This window comes from Amphibalanus amphitrite, unplaced genomic scaffold, assembly GCF_019059575.1.
Source record: "Amphibalanus amphitrite isolate SeventyFive unplaced genomic scaffold, NRLGWU_Aamphi_draft 000033F_arrow, whole genome shotgun sequence".
Taxonomy (NCBI): Eukaryota; Metazoa; Arthropoda; class Thecostraca; order Balanomorpha; family Balanidae; genus Amphibalanus; species Amphibalanus amphitrite.
In genome coordinates this window covers 825,651-840,659 of record NW_024881529.1, presented here as the reverse complement: position 1 = coordinate 840,659, position 15,009 = coordinate 825,651, and the positions used below count along the sequence as shown (strand labels likewise).

The 15,009-nt window shown below is 46.2% G+C and overlaps 1 protein-coding gene across 1 annotated transcript; it reads left to right on the top strand.

Moving 5' to 3' along the window:
* The first annotated feature begins 4,190 nt into the window (after positions 1-4,190).
* On the top strand, positions 4,191-14,096 carry LOC122369142. The gene is made up of 3 exons (XM_043343607.1): positions 4,191-4,375; positions 11,732-11,818; positions 13,962-14,096. The coding sequence occupies exons 1-3, from the start codon at positions 4,277-4,279 to the stop codon at positions 13,986-13,988; spliced, it is 213 nt and encodes a 70-aa protein (XP_043199542.1). The 5' UTR covers positions 4,191-4,276; the 3' UTR covers positions 13,989-14,096.
* Positions 14,097-15,009: the final 913 nt, after the last annotated feature.

Sequence of the window (15,009 nt, the reverse complement as noted above, 5' to 3'; positions counted from 1 at the left end):
GGCCCTCGCAGGCAAACAGAGGGCCCTCTTAGGTACACAGAGGGCCCTTTCAGGCACACAGAGGACCCTTTCAGGCGAACAGAGGGCCGTCTCAGGTACACAGAGGGCCCTCTCAAACACACAGAGGGCCCTCTCAGGTACTCAGGGGGGCCTCCCAAGCACACAAAGGGCCCTCTAAGACCAGCAGAGGGCCCCTTAAGACGAACAGAAGGTCCTCTGAGGTACGAGGGTCAATGTCAGGCCACAAGGTACCCTATGAGGCCACCAGACGGCCCTCTTAGATCAAAGATGGTCCCTGGAGGTCACCAAAGGGCCCTCTGAGGAGAACAAAGGGCCCTCTGAGATCGAAGAGATCAAAGAGATCAAAGAGGGCCCTCTAAGGCGAATGGAGGGCCTTCAAAGGTCACAAAGTGCCCTCTGAGGCCACTGGAGGGCCTTCTGAGGTGATATGAGGCTATGTCAGACCACCATGAGCCCTATGAGGTTTACGCCCTCTGAGATCAAAGAGGGTCCTTGGAAGTCATCGGAGTACCCCTTAAGGCTCATTGAGGCGAACAAAGGCCAGAGGGCCCCCTTAGACACCACAAAGAAGTAAAAAAGATCCCTCTGAGGTCAAAGACAGCTCTCTGAGATGTAATAGGGCCATTTGAGGCCGCCGAGGGCCCTCTGATGCCACAGAGAGGCGCCCTCTGATGCCAAAATGGGGTCCTCTGAAGTCTAAATCCACCAGAGGGCCCTCTGAGGCGAACAGAGGGCCCTAACATCCACCTCAAAGAGGGCCCTCTGAAAATCAACTGGCCCTCGGAGTCAGTGTCCCAAAATCGTATTTTGGCTTGGGTGTCAGAGGGGGAAAAGGTCACCCAAAAGAGGGATAAGAGTGGACAATTGTCAGTCACAGGGCAGTCGGAGCCCTCTGAGAAGGCCACTTGAGCCTTACAACAGAGGGCCCTCTGAGGTGATATGAAGGCTATGTCAGGCCACTATGGGCTCTATGAGGTCATCAGGCACTCTGAGGAAAAAGCTGGCCCTCTGAGGCGAACAGAGGGCCCTTGGACAATCAGAGAACTTTTTAGGTCAACTAGGGGCCTTATGAGGCCAGCAAAGGACCCTTTGGGACACAAACAGGGCCTCTCAGGTACCCGGAGGGACCTCTTTTCTAAGGCAAACAGGGGGTCACCTTAGATGATATGAGGGCTATTTTAGGCCACTAGGGGCCTCATGTATTAGACCAACATACGGTCATTTGAAGTAAAAGAGAACTTTTTGAGGTAAAAAGGGCCCTGGAGAGAAAACAGAGGGACCTTTCAGGTACCCAGAAGGTCCATGGAGGCCACTAAAGGACCCTTTGAGGCCAGTGATGGTCTTCAGAGGCCATCAGAGGGTCCCTCTGAGGGTAACAGAGGGTCCTTAAGACGACCAGAGGCCCTCCGTGAAAATGCGGGCGTCACAAGGCCCGGTTTGCATCAAAGGTCAGGTAGCTATGCCCAGTTTTGGCTCTCTGTTGCCTGCCGACGTGTTCCGAGCTGTCGCAAAAAAACGATGTGGTGGCACCCACGCCCCCCCCCCCCCGCCCGGCCAGGGTCCTTCTAACCAGGGATGCGGAGGCGTGGAAATTTCAGACGGCTCCGGCTCCGGCTCCGGAGAAAAAAAAATCGGCTTCGGCTCCGGCTCCGGCTCCGGCTTCGACTCCAGTACTCAGTTCATCCTTTACACAAATAAACACGGGTGGAAAAGAAAAGATGAAGGAATGGTTCACGTTGTTTCTGTATTTGCATAACAAGGCTATTTTGAATACCACATATTTTACTGCCTTGCAGGCACTGTGAAACCGAACTAGGTCAATAATGTTTTCCTCTTCAAAAAAAAAAAAAAATAGCCGGAGTCGCCGCCTTTTTTACCGCTCCGGCTCCGGCTCCGGGCTATATTGTTTCACGGCTCCGGCTCCGGCTCCGGCTCCAGGCAAAATATGCCGGCACCGGCGGCTCCTCCGGCTCCAGCTCCGGCTCCGCACCCCTGCATCTATAACTCGGCTTCTGAGCCACGTACCAACACGCCTAAGGCAGTGTTCGAAGGGACGCAAGCAAACAATAATGACGAAATTACGCCTGTCACTTTTTAGATCAGTTCAAAATTCAGTTCACATAGGTCATCCAAGGTTAAATTTCGCCAATTTTCAGGTCCAATTTCGACAATTTTCAACAAACCACCGCATGATTCGGAAATGAATAGAGCTACAGTACCGGGGAAAAGCGTAGTTAATAGCTCTTTTAACACCCCTTTCGCCGTTTCCATCCTCAGGACATTCAAATCCTTCTCCTCCATGCCGCAACCCCTGATCCGGGCTGGACCTGGACGGGCAACTTTATTCCATGCGGGCGGCTCCCATTGGAGCGCACTGCAGCTCCTAAGGAAGCACACTGATAACCGGGTGCAGTGAGCACTTGGGAGGCTGGTCGGCCTGTCCTGTTGGACAGGCTCAGCCCCAGTGAGTCACCAAGGTGCCCGCCCAGACCAATGTCTCCCTCAATTCCTATCATCCCTCCGGCCCTGAAATGGCCTGTCAGACCAAAAGCCGAAAGGGCCTGGGTCCAACCCAACAAAACAAACAAAGCTCTTTTAACGCACTTTCTGTAAACAGTGCTCAGATTTGACCTAAGCCTGTTAATTGTACACTTTTTATATCGGAACATTTTCATGTTCCTACAGCTCTGTAGGCCTGATAGCTCTTCCTGCGAAACCTTCTTTGGGTCGAAAATGGCAGAACATGACGTCATTCTGACGTATTTGCGGCCAACCTATCATAGCCTCTGGAAAAAGGTCACAATGTGTAAATGGATGCCCGGAGAGGTCCTGAAAGTTTGGTGGCGATATCTGCAGTCATTTAGGAGATAGCTACGGAAGAGGAGAGCGGGCCGTTTCGCCCCCCCCCCTTTACGGGGCGCGGGCTAACGCCCTTTCAACTCAGGCTTCAAGGGCCCTTTTGCCACTTAAAGGGACTATCCCACCTTTAACATGGGGTTTGAGTTGAGATAGCCAAGTTTGCGGCGAGGTTCAGAAACCACTATCTATCTAGGTTGCAACCCCCACGGCCTCTTGGTGTTGAAGAAATTCGTTCCCTTCATTTGAAAATGGGCCTTGTACAAGGCCCTATCTTCAACATGGAGCGACCGTTAGTGTGACGTCACCTCGTTTAGTCATTCTGATTTAAATGGGTTTGTTCGTTGAAAAATTGCTTAAAACTTGGTCTGGACTTTGTTATGGTGCCTACAGAGTAAAAAGAATCAGCTTTATGACAGTAATGTGGCCTGGGGAAGGAGGTAATTTTGGGCTGTGACGTCACATATTTGAAAGTTTGTGTTTGGAATATGGGAAGCCTAAGATGTTTAATGAAAAATAAATGTCAGAACCGTGTTCCTGGTCATCCAATCTATAAAGTCGGGCACAATTTAACTGGTTTTAACAACATTTTAGAAGGTGGGATAGTCCCTTTAAGGGCCCTTTCAACCCAGTCAGTCAAGGGCCCTTTTGACTGCGGATCCCCCCTGAGAGAAATCCTAGATACGCCACTGGCTAGAAAACTATAGGACCTCATCGGCGGCGGAACGGGTAGGGTACCGGGGCACCGTGCCCCCCTTTGGTTTGGGCATTTTAACATTAGCCCTATGGGCGTTGCATGGAAAGATGGGACCAAAAGTCGGCAGTGCCCCCCTCCCCCTTGATTGAAGATGTTCCGCCGCTACTGTAGGACCTTAGTCCTTAGCTGCTTCATTTCGATTTTCGTCTGTGAAACTTCTGCGTTTACCGCTTAAGCATTCTGCTGCCCGATGAACTACATGGGGCTCTAAGCGTTAGAGACTCAAGTTATCTTTCACACACCTCGGCTTATGTAAATTTCGCGTTTGGGGACGCTTGGCAGGGTGCAGTGCGGACGTACGGCGATGTTGGAGTTCGTTGTACTGCTAATAGAGGACGCTAGCAGGCACCGATACTGATTTAGCTGACCCTAGTGGGCATTTAATATTTTTAGTTCAAATAATGTAAAAATTTACTTATATCAGATTATTTAATAAATCAATATTAAAAATTATTAAAATGTTATCGTTGATTCAATTAATGTTTTAAAGTACACATTTGATTTGATTTTCTAGGGAGAAATGTTACTTAGATTTGTTCTTGATTTTGTTATCGTGAACGGGAGAAATTCGCTAAATTTGCCGAATCTTCTCCTCCACATTGCATAGGCGATATTTCATTTGTATTTTTGGTATTTTTAACGATGTGGTATGAAATATTGCCTTCATTTGGCATAATCGTCGGGGCGCTGAGTGTGCCATGTTATGCCATGTATTTCTGTAACCAGCTGGTTTACAAGAATGTGAGTATCATGTCAATGTTGATGCTGTCATTGAATTCAATCTCAATTTTTCCATTAATCTGGATCTCAATAATCTCAATTCTCAGATTATGATTTTTTAGGGTAAGCTGAGCTGTTGATTTTTCAAAGCATCGTGGAATTTATTATTATACCTACAGAGCTGTCAGTTGTCCTGGGCCCTGTTCGGTGGCTGTTTTTATATCAGCGTGCTGTCGGTTTTTCCCATATAAGGAAGTTATTGGTGGCGCTTCTTGGCCTCTCATTGGTCTAACGAATAGACCACTTGAATTCGACCAATGAGGAGCCAAGATGTAGCAGCATGCTAGCAGCCTGCTGATAGATAAATGGGGGACGAACAGAGATGCACTTTTAACACATTTCGTTAAAATATGGTACCTAGCTGGTAGTAGATTAATTGGGGTATGTCAAAAAGTAAAGTGGGCAATTCATTCCTTGATTCACACCAAGGTTAACTCAACAGGTGAGTTAACATTGGTATTCATGCAGGTGGACTGTGAAAACAGGGTGCCGGAGGGCATTTTAGTCATGTGATTAATTGATTATTATGTACAACCTTCTTCCCCATCCAAAGCTTTCCATAACATGGTTAGGGCCGTACTATTTTCTGGACGAATCGCCAGCTAGCACAATATGTTGGCGCTAGCAGAGCTTGTTATAAATCAATGCCAGATACAAATTACGAAATATCTATCTTGTAATTTTTCTATGAGTGCCATTTTACGTGTTCCTGTCCATCTCCTACCGTGTTGTATCAATAAATAACATAGCTATCGTACGTCACCAGCTGGCCAGCCAGCTGATTTTATCCAGTTATTAGTAAGGCCCCATGATTGTCAAGTTGTCACGTGCTCATATCAAAAGCCTTGATCAATTCGCCCCAGGCGCCCTGTTTTCGCCGTTCACCTTCATACAGCAGGCATCTCACATGCTGCCACCCATCTGTGGAAAGTCGCTAGACTCTTCAGTTCTTGAGACAGTTGTACAAATTTCACAGATTGAGATAACTGCCGTCCAAAGCCAAAACACCGTATCCCAGGTTTTTCAAATTTTACAGGAGAACAATTCTAAGCCTGCTTACTTTGAGGTGTGATTTCTATGTGAAGGAATCAACATTCAATGATAGGAAAAAGACCATTAGAATTGTCTGATCTTGCGGAATTAATACATATATTCAAATTTCATAATAATAATTATCATTTTACTTAACATTCGATATGCCATTTTGGCTTTGTTTGTATGTAAGTTTTGTGTCTTTTCGCAAAGCAAAAACACCGTATCGCGTTTTATGCCCCAATGCGGTGTTTTGGCTTAGATGACCTCCAAGTTACGGTAAAGTTGAAGCATACAATTTACATGATGGAATGATCCATCGATAATTGCCAGCATTCGGAATCATCGATGCTGCATCATGTGTAGGAAATAGGCTGGTCTATATGGAGTTCGCGACAACATTCACGAATAATTAGGGGAATGTTCTACGGTCTAAGGCATTTCAGCAATACCTGCCAGCTGCCAGACTATCACGTGGGCGAAGTGGCTCAGATCGAGGCTGCTCTGAATGCAGCAAACAGGCGGTCCACCCCACTTCAGGCAAGGAAGCCAGTGGCGAATATCGAAGAGAGGCCGATCGTGAGTGGGCTGACGACGGGGTGACGGTGTCAGTATGATGAAAGAGGTGATGATACATACGATTAGGTTTGGCCATGCTCCTTCGTCCCTGGCTTACGTGTCTTCAACTGAACAGTGTGGCAATGCCTGAGAACACCCGCAGCGTCCGAAAGGACTGTTATGTGGTGTCCGTTTGCATCGTCTGGGAGGACGGGTGTAGCCGGACGTGTAACGGCTGGAGGTATCTGGACGTGGCTGAATCACTTTTTTGCTTGAAACTTGGGACTTTCACACAGTCTACAAAGGGGAGAGCAGAATGTGTTTGATACCGGAGAGTCGGAGACTGAAGGCAGCGGCCGAGGGGGGGGGGCGAACGTTTGATGCGTACATCGGGCTTTTCTACAGATGTGCTACAATAAGAAGACGGTGCTAAAAATAGTTTAATGAAGCAACGGAGGTTTTGCCATCTTCTAGTTGTAGGAAAGTCTGAGTTCCAGGCATATTCAAGCGTTCACCGGCCGCCTTCACAGGCTCCGAAACCAAATGATTTCTGATTCAGTTCTGGATTAACTTACCCGGCATGGCTACGACATCGGCGTTCATGCCGGTGCTTTCATGTTAGATCGATTTTAGCGTCAGTCTGGATTGTGAGGTGGTTCGATTGCACACTGAACACTGAACAGCATTCATCAGCGTCCACTTTTGGACTGTGTGAAAGACCCAAGTTGCAAGCAAAAAGTAAATTCCAGCTGTTCCACGTCCGGCTACACGTTCCAGACGATGCAAACGGACACCACATAACAGTCCTTTCGGACGCTGCGGGTGTTCTTGCAGGCATTGCCACACTGTTCAGTTGAAGGGTAAGACCCGTAACCCAGGGACGAAGGAGCATGGCCAGACCTAATCTTATGTATCATCACCTCTTTCATCATATTGACACCGTCACCCCGTCGTCAGCCCACTCACGATCGGCCTCTCTTCGATATTCGCCACTGGCTTCCTTGCCTGAAGTGGGGTGGACCGCCTGTTTGCTGCCTTCAGAGCAGCCTCGATCTGAGCCACTTCGCCCACGCGACAGTCTGGCAGGTATTGCTCTAACGGCTTACATCTTTAAATATTATTCCTCTAAGAATTGTGCCGTTATTGTAATCGCCTTCAATTTTGTCATGAACTCCATATTGGATGGCTTACTGATCTCAGGCAGCTTTTGCCAAATTGTCAGGGAACTCAGATTTGTTTTTCAATAGAAAAACACAATTCTAAAGAATAGTGTTTTAACTATTGACAACAAACCTTCGGTTATTTCCTAAACACGTTGAATCATTTGTGTCATAAGAGCGCATCTCAAGGTGATCGAGAGTTACAGACACCAACCGATGCCAAAATACCGCATATCAGTCAATACGGTGTTTTTGTCACTGGTTTTGTCGGAAACCTCGTTCGAACTCAAAGCCAGAAGACCCCATCGCACGTGAAACGGTGGCATGAGAGTGGCATAGATTCAGCGTCCGCCAAGGCCAAAAGACCACATCGCTGTGATACGGTGTTTTGGCATGAGTTGACTACTTGAAACAACTGATTAATTTCACAATCGCACTCCTTACGGCATTTTGGTGGCACCAAGAAGCTAAATCATGGTTTATCCACAAAAGCCATAATACCTTATCGGATATAATAAAAAATATAATTTTGATACAAAACTATAGGGGAGAGTGGGGTAAGATGCCCAGGGTGGGAAAGACGCCCCACCCCCTCTAGCGGGGAAACAAGGAATCGGACCTGGAAATTAATGTTCTTAGCGTAAAGCGGAAGCCTGCCTTGTTAACTGCACAAAAATTTGCGAAGCTCAGTTGGGCAACGGCTGGCTGGTGATTGCATGTTTTTTATTTGCTGCTTTCAAAAAATATTTTGGCGTCAAAACATTGTAAATATCAAAGAAGGTAGATAATTTTTGCGTCCCTTGCTATAGTCGTGATACATTAACATGCGTGTACTGTGTCCCAAACAGTTTGTTTCAGGGTGTAGCTTTATGGCTAACAAATTGTGCTGATTTAATGTTACTTCGGTACCTTGGGGTAAGATGCCCCCTGTCCTGATGGGGAAAGACGCCCCCCTAAATCCGTAGGCTATCCTTCAAGCAGCCCGTCAAATCATTTATTACATACTTGTGATGAGAGACAAAAGCCGATCTGGGACTATTGAGAGTTCGGTACGGTCGAGTGCTCCCCATGCCGGTCTCTCGGCCCACACAGCGACTTTTTGGGCGGCATCTGACTCTGAGAGCCCTCACGACGGCCTCTGTGGGCCCCATTATTGGTTCCAGGGCCCCTCACGACATCCTTTGAGGGCTCCCACGTTGGCTCCACGGGCCGCGCTGGCATCTGAGGTCCCCACGATGGGCTCGAGGGCCCTCAAGCATCATGAAGACCTATAAGGGCCCCACAGTGGTCTCCGAACGCCACCACGGAGGCTTGTTTGGCCACGCTGGACTATGATGGCCCTAACGATGACCTCTGAAGCCCCTTACGACTACTTTTGAGGGCCCTTACGATGACGTTTGGTGTCTACTGCAGGCTCGAAGGAACTACTGATTCGTTCAGGCGATTCACGTGCCTATTTATGTCACTTATAGTGCGGGGGGGGCATCTTACCCAACGCCAGGGGGCGTCTTTTCCACCCTGTGGGGTAAGATGCCCCCTTTCACTTCTTCAGGAAAATGCTTAATAGCAAAAAAAGTTTTCATATTTCAGGCACGAAAGTGTGATATTTTTGGAGAAAAATGATGTCGGCTTCCGTTGAAACTCCAAGTTTTGGCTTTCCGATCGTCTTTTTCGAATAATATATGACATAGTCAAACCCTGGGCATCTTTCCCCACTCTCCCCTAAATGGTACAGCTAAACGCAGCGTCAAAAATGGATTGTCCTGGTATCAAAAACCATATTTCGGAAAAAATGGCCCATACGGTGTTTTGGCTTTGGACGGCAGATAAGTCTCAAGTAACAAACAGCCTACAGAACAAAACATAATCTCACCTGAACTAACCTTACCTACTAACCTTCAACCTAAAAATCTACAACCTACAACCTACCAATGTGTATTGTGCAACCAACAGCAAAATTTGTGTAAATATCTTAAGAATTGGAGTCTAACAATTTTTCACAAAGGGTGGCAGCATGTGAGACACCTGCTATACCTATGATTACCCATTCCTTTGCATTACTTCTTGATAGCTATGTCAATGTCCACTGTTGATTGTTCCTTGATGTGAGAATTTAGAAATTTGCTTTTAGGGCAGACTGGCTGTTTTGCTAAAACATTATTTAATGCATATTTTACCTATAAGCCAAAGAATAGAAGCGCAAAGGAGGGTGAAGGGGCACATACACAGGGATGAACTACCTACTATCAATTGAAGATATTGATATGTGACATTTATCATCTACTAGTTAGTGATCTTTGATTAAAGCCTGTCTCTTAGTGCCAAGGACATCATAGTTGCTTAGTATTTGGTACCAATGTCAATTGTCAACTCAATTTTGAGCTTTTTGTGTAAAATGTTGTCAATTATTTCCAGCTCAACCTAAAAGCTACTTAATTAACACCTACTTACAATCTACTCTAAACATATGTAATGACCACCTAACAGTGTCCCAAAATTGAGTTTTGTCTTGGGTGTCAGAGGGGAAAATTCCCCACCAAAAACAGGGGAGAGAGTGGAAAACTGCTGATTCGATTAGATCCAAAAAGAGTGAGAAACGGCATAAAGCAGGCATTTTATTATAGGGTGTAGAATGTTTGATGCTAAACCGGGCATCCACACAATTACTGCTCTTTCTAGTTTCTATGGGTAAAAATCTAGGTTTCCTTGGTTGGGAGTGGAAAATTGTTCTTAAAAATTTGGTGGTGAGAGTAGAAAATGAATTTCATTTCGATGTCGTTTCCCACCCAAATCGACTAGTTTTGGGACATTGCCACCTAAAGCCTGTACAGCTGCCTCTGAATTCTGATAGTGCAACTGCAGAGGGACATGTGCAATGTGCATGTGATGGTGTGAGGGACATCAAAGAAAGATTATCTGCTAACCTCTCCTAGCCCAAGTCACACTTGTTATCTACAGCTGCATACATCATATTATTTTCAACTAACTGATCATATGCTTCCAAGAATGCATTTCCAAGAATCATTTACATATAGAGTCTATAAAACACACACTTTATCATGGACTGGGCCTAGAGTTTGGAACAGAGTAATGGTGCCTTTATTTCCTAGACTATCTACGGTACCCAATTCGAAATTCATTATCAAAAAGCTCTCTAAAGCTTTCTTCCTAAGTCAGTATGATTGATTCACTTAATACAGTAGCTTTCATCAATATACGCTTCTAGCAAATAAATAGTACGCTGGTTTTTATGCACATTATTTAGGGATTCATTTTCTCCAACAAAACGATTTGCCTAAAATAGACAGGTGTTGCGGACAGTGGACGGCAGATGTGGTCTGCTGTGGGGCCAGGCGGGCTCCGCCGGCCTGGCGGAGCCCTGAGTTGCCGAGCATTGGGCCCCCGCCCCTATGACCCATCCGGGCCAACCTGGGTACCGGTCCCACTTGAATGGGACCGGTCGGCCGCCCGGGCGGGCGGGGTGCCGGCCTGTCGGGTCGGGTCGGCGCTCCCCTCGCCCGGGCGGTGGTTAGGGGGCACCCCCGGGAAAGATGATTTTCCGGAGGTGCGGGCGGGGGCTCGCGGCCCGTCTGGCCGTCAAACATTAAAACCACGTTTATTGTAGGGTAGTAGTTCTCTTGCCCGTCTTTCCTTCCCAACTGTATTCCTTCTCCGTTTTTTTTTCTCTCGTTGATGTTACCTCTCATTTTCGTTATATTGCTTAAATTGCATTAATTTTCTACTCCAACCACCTCGGAACTGGCCTCTGTGGGCTGTCTGACAACAAGCTCTGCTTAGTTGGACAGCTTTACAGAGGCTCAGTGAATGACCTTGCTTGAATTTGACCAGAAATGACCATCTACGACCATCGTCCATGTATGTATGACTGCTCCCCCTCTAATCCCTTCCTCCCACTAACAATACCCTGTGTAAGTGTGCATCAGTGGGCGTTTCAGGCGTAGAAGGGCAGTCACCAACTGTTTTCAGTTGTGACTACTTTGCTTCTCTTAAGCTACTATATTAACAGCATGCATACTCCACTGATATTTCTCTCGTTTTTTGCATTTTTTTTGTTTTTTTTCCTTACTCTTAGCTGGGAGTGCCGCGACTTATCATTTTAAGTTCACTGGTGTTAACGTAAGGTTCTGTGTGTCGCTGGGATAGAGGGAGGGGGCACTCCTGGTCACCTGTTCATGGGTGGCGGACCGGCGGTGTAGAAAAAAAAATATGCTCAATCATTGGTGATTTGGGGCTATCTATATTTGCATTCTGCATACCCTTTTTTTCTTGGACATCAGAATTATCATGCTGAAATGTGTCTTTTTTACTAGCTGAATACCTACTCCAAACTCCTTGTTGCAGCTTGAAGTCGAGCATCTACGCACTTTCAATGCAGCTCTTGACAATATCATCACTAATATGGCTTATTTCTGTGTTGAATGGGTGTGCTGATTTTTAAGATGAATGAAACATGCACAAATAAATTGTTAACGTCCTAGTTCTCATTTTGTAGAGTGTCAATTAACAGTTGTCTATGCTTTTCTGATTGATTCCTGGTGTGTTTCAGCCCAACGTTAAGTCACTGAAATACCTCGAGAACAGACAAGTGCTGAGGAGAGACCAGAGGCTCTTTGGAGACTACTACAAATGGAAGGTGAGCCATTGCAAAGTGCCCTCCCAAATTCTGTCTCAGCAATTATCCCGTATGAACGTTTTTAGTGTGGCATAGGCTTATGAATACAATCGGCCTGGTGTCACTTGCATAGCAAGCAGCAAAAAATTATCTTATCTGTTGTTTCATAGCTTGGTAAATGATCAGATTTCTAGTAGCCAGCGGTGAATCGAGACATTAATTATGGTCATCCTGGCACCAGGTATTTTACTACTGTCAGATTTGTTCTGCGGCTGATGGAGACAGTCGCGGGCAGGCATTTCATTTTCAACGGACTTAGTTACGCGGACTTAATCGTAAAGTAAATGATGTCGGAAGCTTTTAGGGCAATTTAAGCCCTAAAAGCTTCCGACATCATTTACTTTACGATTCGATCATATGATAAAGGTCAGGGTTTGCGCTGCAAGGTCGGCGTAGCACAGTTTTTCACTTCTTCAATCCATCCCGTAACCCTCGCCGAACCTATTGGTTTTCTATTTACGTTCCAGCCGAGGGGAGGTCAGATGAAGGGACCCAAGGCACTGACTTGGTTTTTGGTAAATAACTTCGCAAAAATGGCCGCAGAGCCGCGATTTTTGTACCATCGTGTTCGCCTAGCTCAGGCGCGTCGGATGGTATACTTTTTGCTCGGGTGAGGTCATTTTCAGATGTTGACCTCGGGTCAAGGTCAGGTCAGCGCCCCCAAATCACGAGTTTGGTCGGAGGAGCTCATATTGCATATCATTTTATTCGGCAGGTCTCCCTGAGTTCATCAGTGGCTTTCCCGACTCGTTAGCTCAATTTGATCAGGTATTGGCGAAAAACTATTATGACCCTAGACATCACGCAAGGTCAACATCGCAAAAGTGACACATCGCACGTCGTTGCAAGGATTGCTCCGGTGTGGACCGGTTGGTTGGAATAGTCTGAGATCGTTCCCGGCGCCAAAATAGCAGTTTTCATTTTTCCCTTATTGACTTATAAAGGCCTGGCTACATGCGTTTTTTTTGCGTGCGTTTTTTGCGAGTTTGCGTGATTTGTGGAATGTCGTTCTAGAAAGTAACGACATTGCGTTTTTGTTATGTTTTTCATACTAACTTTTAATTAATATAAACGTTAAATTAACTTTTATATAAATATTAAAGAAGCTGTATTAATAATAACTTTTTTTTTCTAGAACGATATTACGCAAATCACGCAAACTCGCAAAAAAACGCACGCAGCAAACGCATAGTGTAGCCAGGCTTTAAAGGAAATAGTTCACTTTCCTGAAATTAGTATTTTGCTATGGATTTATGTTTTTTTATGCTCAAAATGATCAGAAAATAAAACAAAACGTTTTTGTAAAAAGGATTATTTTCTATATTTTAGTATAAGAAGAACTATATTCTATATAAAATAATGTTTGACGCGGAAGCTTATTACGCGTTGACCAATCATATTGCGTAGGACAAACCCATCGGCTGTAAGCAGCATTCTGATTGGCTGACGATGACGTGACTGCATTCCTCAGCAAGGCACGCATTCCTCTGCAAGGCACTCTTTTCGGAACGAAAAATGGAATATCTTCGTCTAGGGTGATCGTTGGGCCGTAAAAGCTTCTGATTTGTGCTAGTCTCAGCGCAAGCAACAAAACTGCTATTCCAGTTCCAAACCCCATGTTAAAAGTGAACTATTTCCTTTAATGCCATAATGGTGAGGTCACTTGACCGACCTGACCTCATGTGACCGTAAGGAGAAATCCGAAATATACAAGTTATGAGAACTCTGGAGGATACTAGGTCCTAGAAGTTTCATCTCCCTGTGGAAGCTGCTCTGGCGCTGAGGCCATTGCGAAGTTGCGTCATCTTAGGACCGCGCAGAGGTCCACTTATGACGTCATAGGTCAGTGACGTGACGTGACCTGAAAATGCGTCTGGTGTCGCAAGCTCCGGCTTGAATGAAAGGTCAGATATGCCAAGTTTCAGCTGTTTATCGCCGGCTTGTTCCGAGCAATCGTGAAAAAAGTCCTATGGGGGGAGGGGGGCACCCTTCCACCCCCCTCGACCGGCGAGGGTTAAAGCATTAACACTAAATTTATTAAAGTATAATAAGCGGTAATTTAGCACTGATGAGTGAGATGTAACACAGTTTTCTGGTGTTTCAGGGTCTGGAGAACATCCCCGACAAATAAGTGATGCTACCGCCACCGTGAATTCCTGCAGTCTCTCCGAGTGTTCGTGACATGCTTTGTGCGTGCATCTATAGCCAACATATGATGTGAATACACCTGTAAACTAGTGCCGCATTTGTCATATATTTATCTTCCGTGATACAGGGAGCGATATTTCTGTCAAGAGAAAATTGCCATTGCTTCCAGCCACGCAACCATCTCAATCACAACAAATGTGTGTAAAAACCACACGCATTGTCTCTCTTATCACCGCATTGCAGATGCGAGTTCGCACGTAACTATATACTGCTCAGTTCTCACCCATCAGATGGCATCATTTAGCGTACATTACACCCTAGTGTACAGCTATAATTGTGCTGCAATGTGTTTCCCATAACTGCTGCTGGTGCGGCGGGTGAGCGGTGTTAATAAGTTATCATACCAACCATCTCTTCAAAAGACCATCCAGCCATTGAATCCGGTCATTCCATCAACGACTCATTTTTTCATTCGGGATCACTAATTCACGTCATTCAGTCAGCAAATCCTTCCTTCACTCAGGCCATTTGTCTATTCGATTCCAACCTTATTCCTTACGGACCAATATGTCCGCGTCGCGTCCAGTCTGAGATGCCGGAGGATGTTTGCGACTGGAAGTCCGTTCCCCAATGAACAGTCCTCGGGTACCCGGCGCTGTTTGCACGTCTGATGTATGTATACAGTCGGTCCCGGACGTCCGGCGTGCGAGGGCCCGGGCCGGCGAGGGAGCGTGGTAAATGGTTAGTAGACAAGGGCGGTCCATGGGCTGTGGGAGGAGTTGGGAACTGTCCTGTGTTCTGTGCTCTGGGAGGCATTGCATTGGTGCTCTGTGGACGCCTTTGCAATGCTGGAAGAGCTGTCTTTTTTAAGCGACTTCGTTCCATTGGAGGGACAGTCATGCACAGTCGGGTAGCCTCCTCAGTCCTCACCACCTAAATACGGAACAAATAAGTAAGGAACTAGGAAGGACGTCGAACAGACCCGCGCTGGTATACATATACTG

Excerpts from the sequence above, each read along its gene's own strand:
- LOC122369142 (XM_043343607.1), top strand. The coding sequence starts at position 4,277 with ATGTGGTATGAAATATTGCCTTCATTTGGCATAATCGTCGGGGCGCTG. Across the intron at positions 4,376-11,731 it reads ACCAGCTGGTTTACAAGAAT|CCCAACGTTAAGTCACTGAA; the intron begins GTGAGTATCATG and ends GGTGTGTTTCAG. Across the intron at positions 11,819-13,961 it reads GAGACTACTACAAATGGAAG|GGTCTGGAGAACATCCCCGA; the intron begins GTGAGCCATTGC and ends CTGGTGTTTCAG.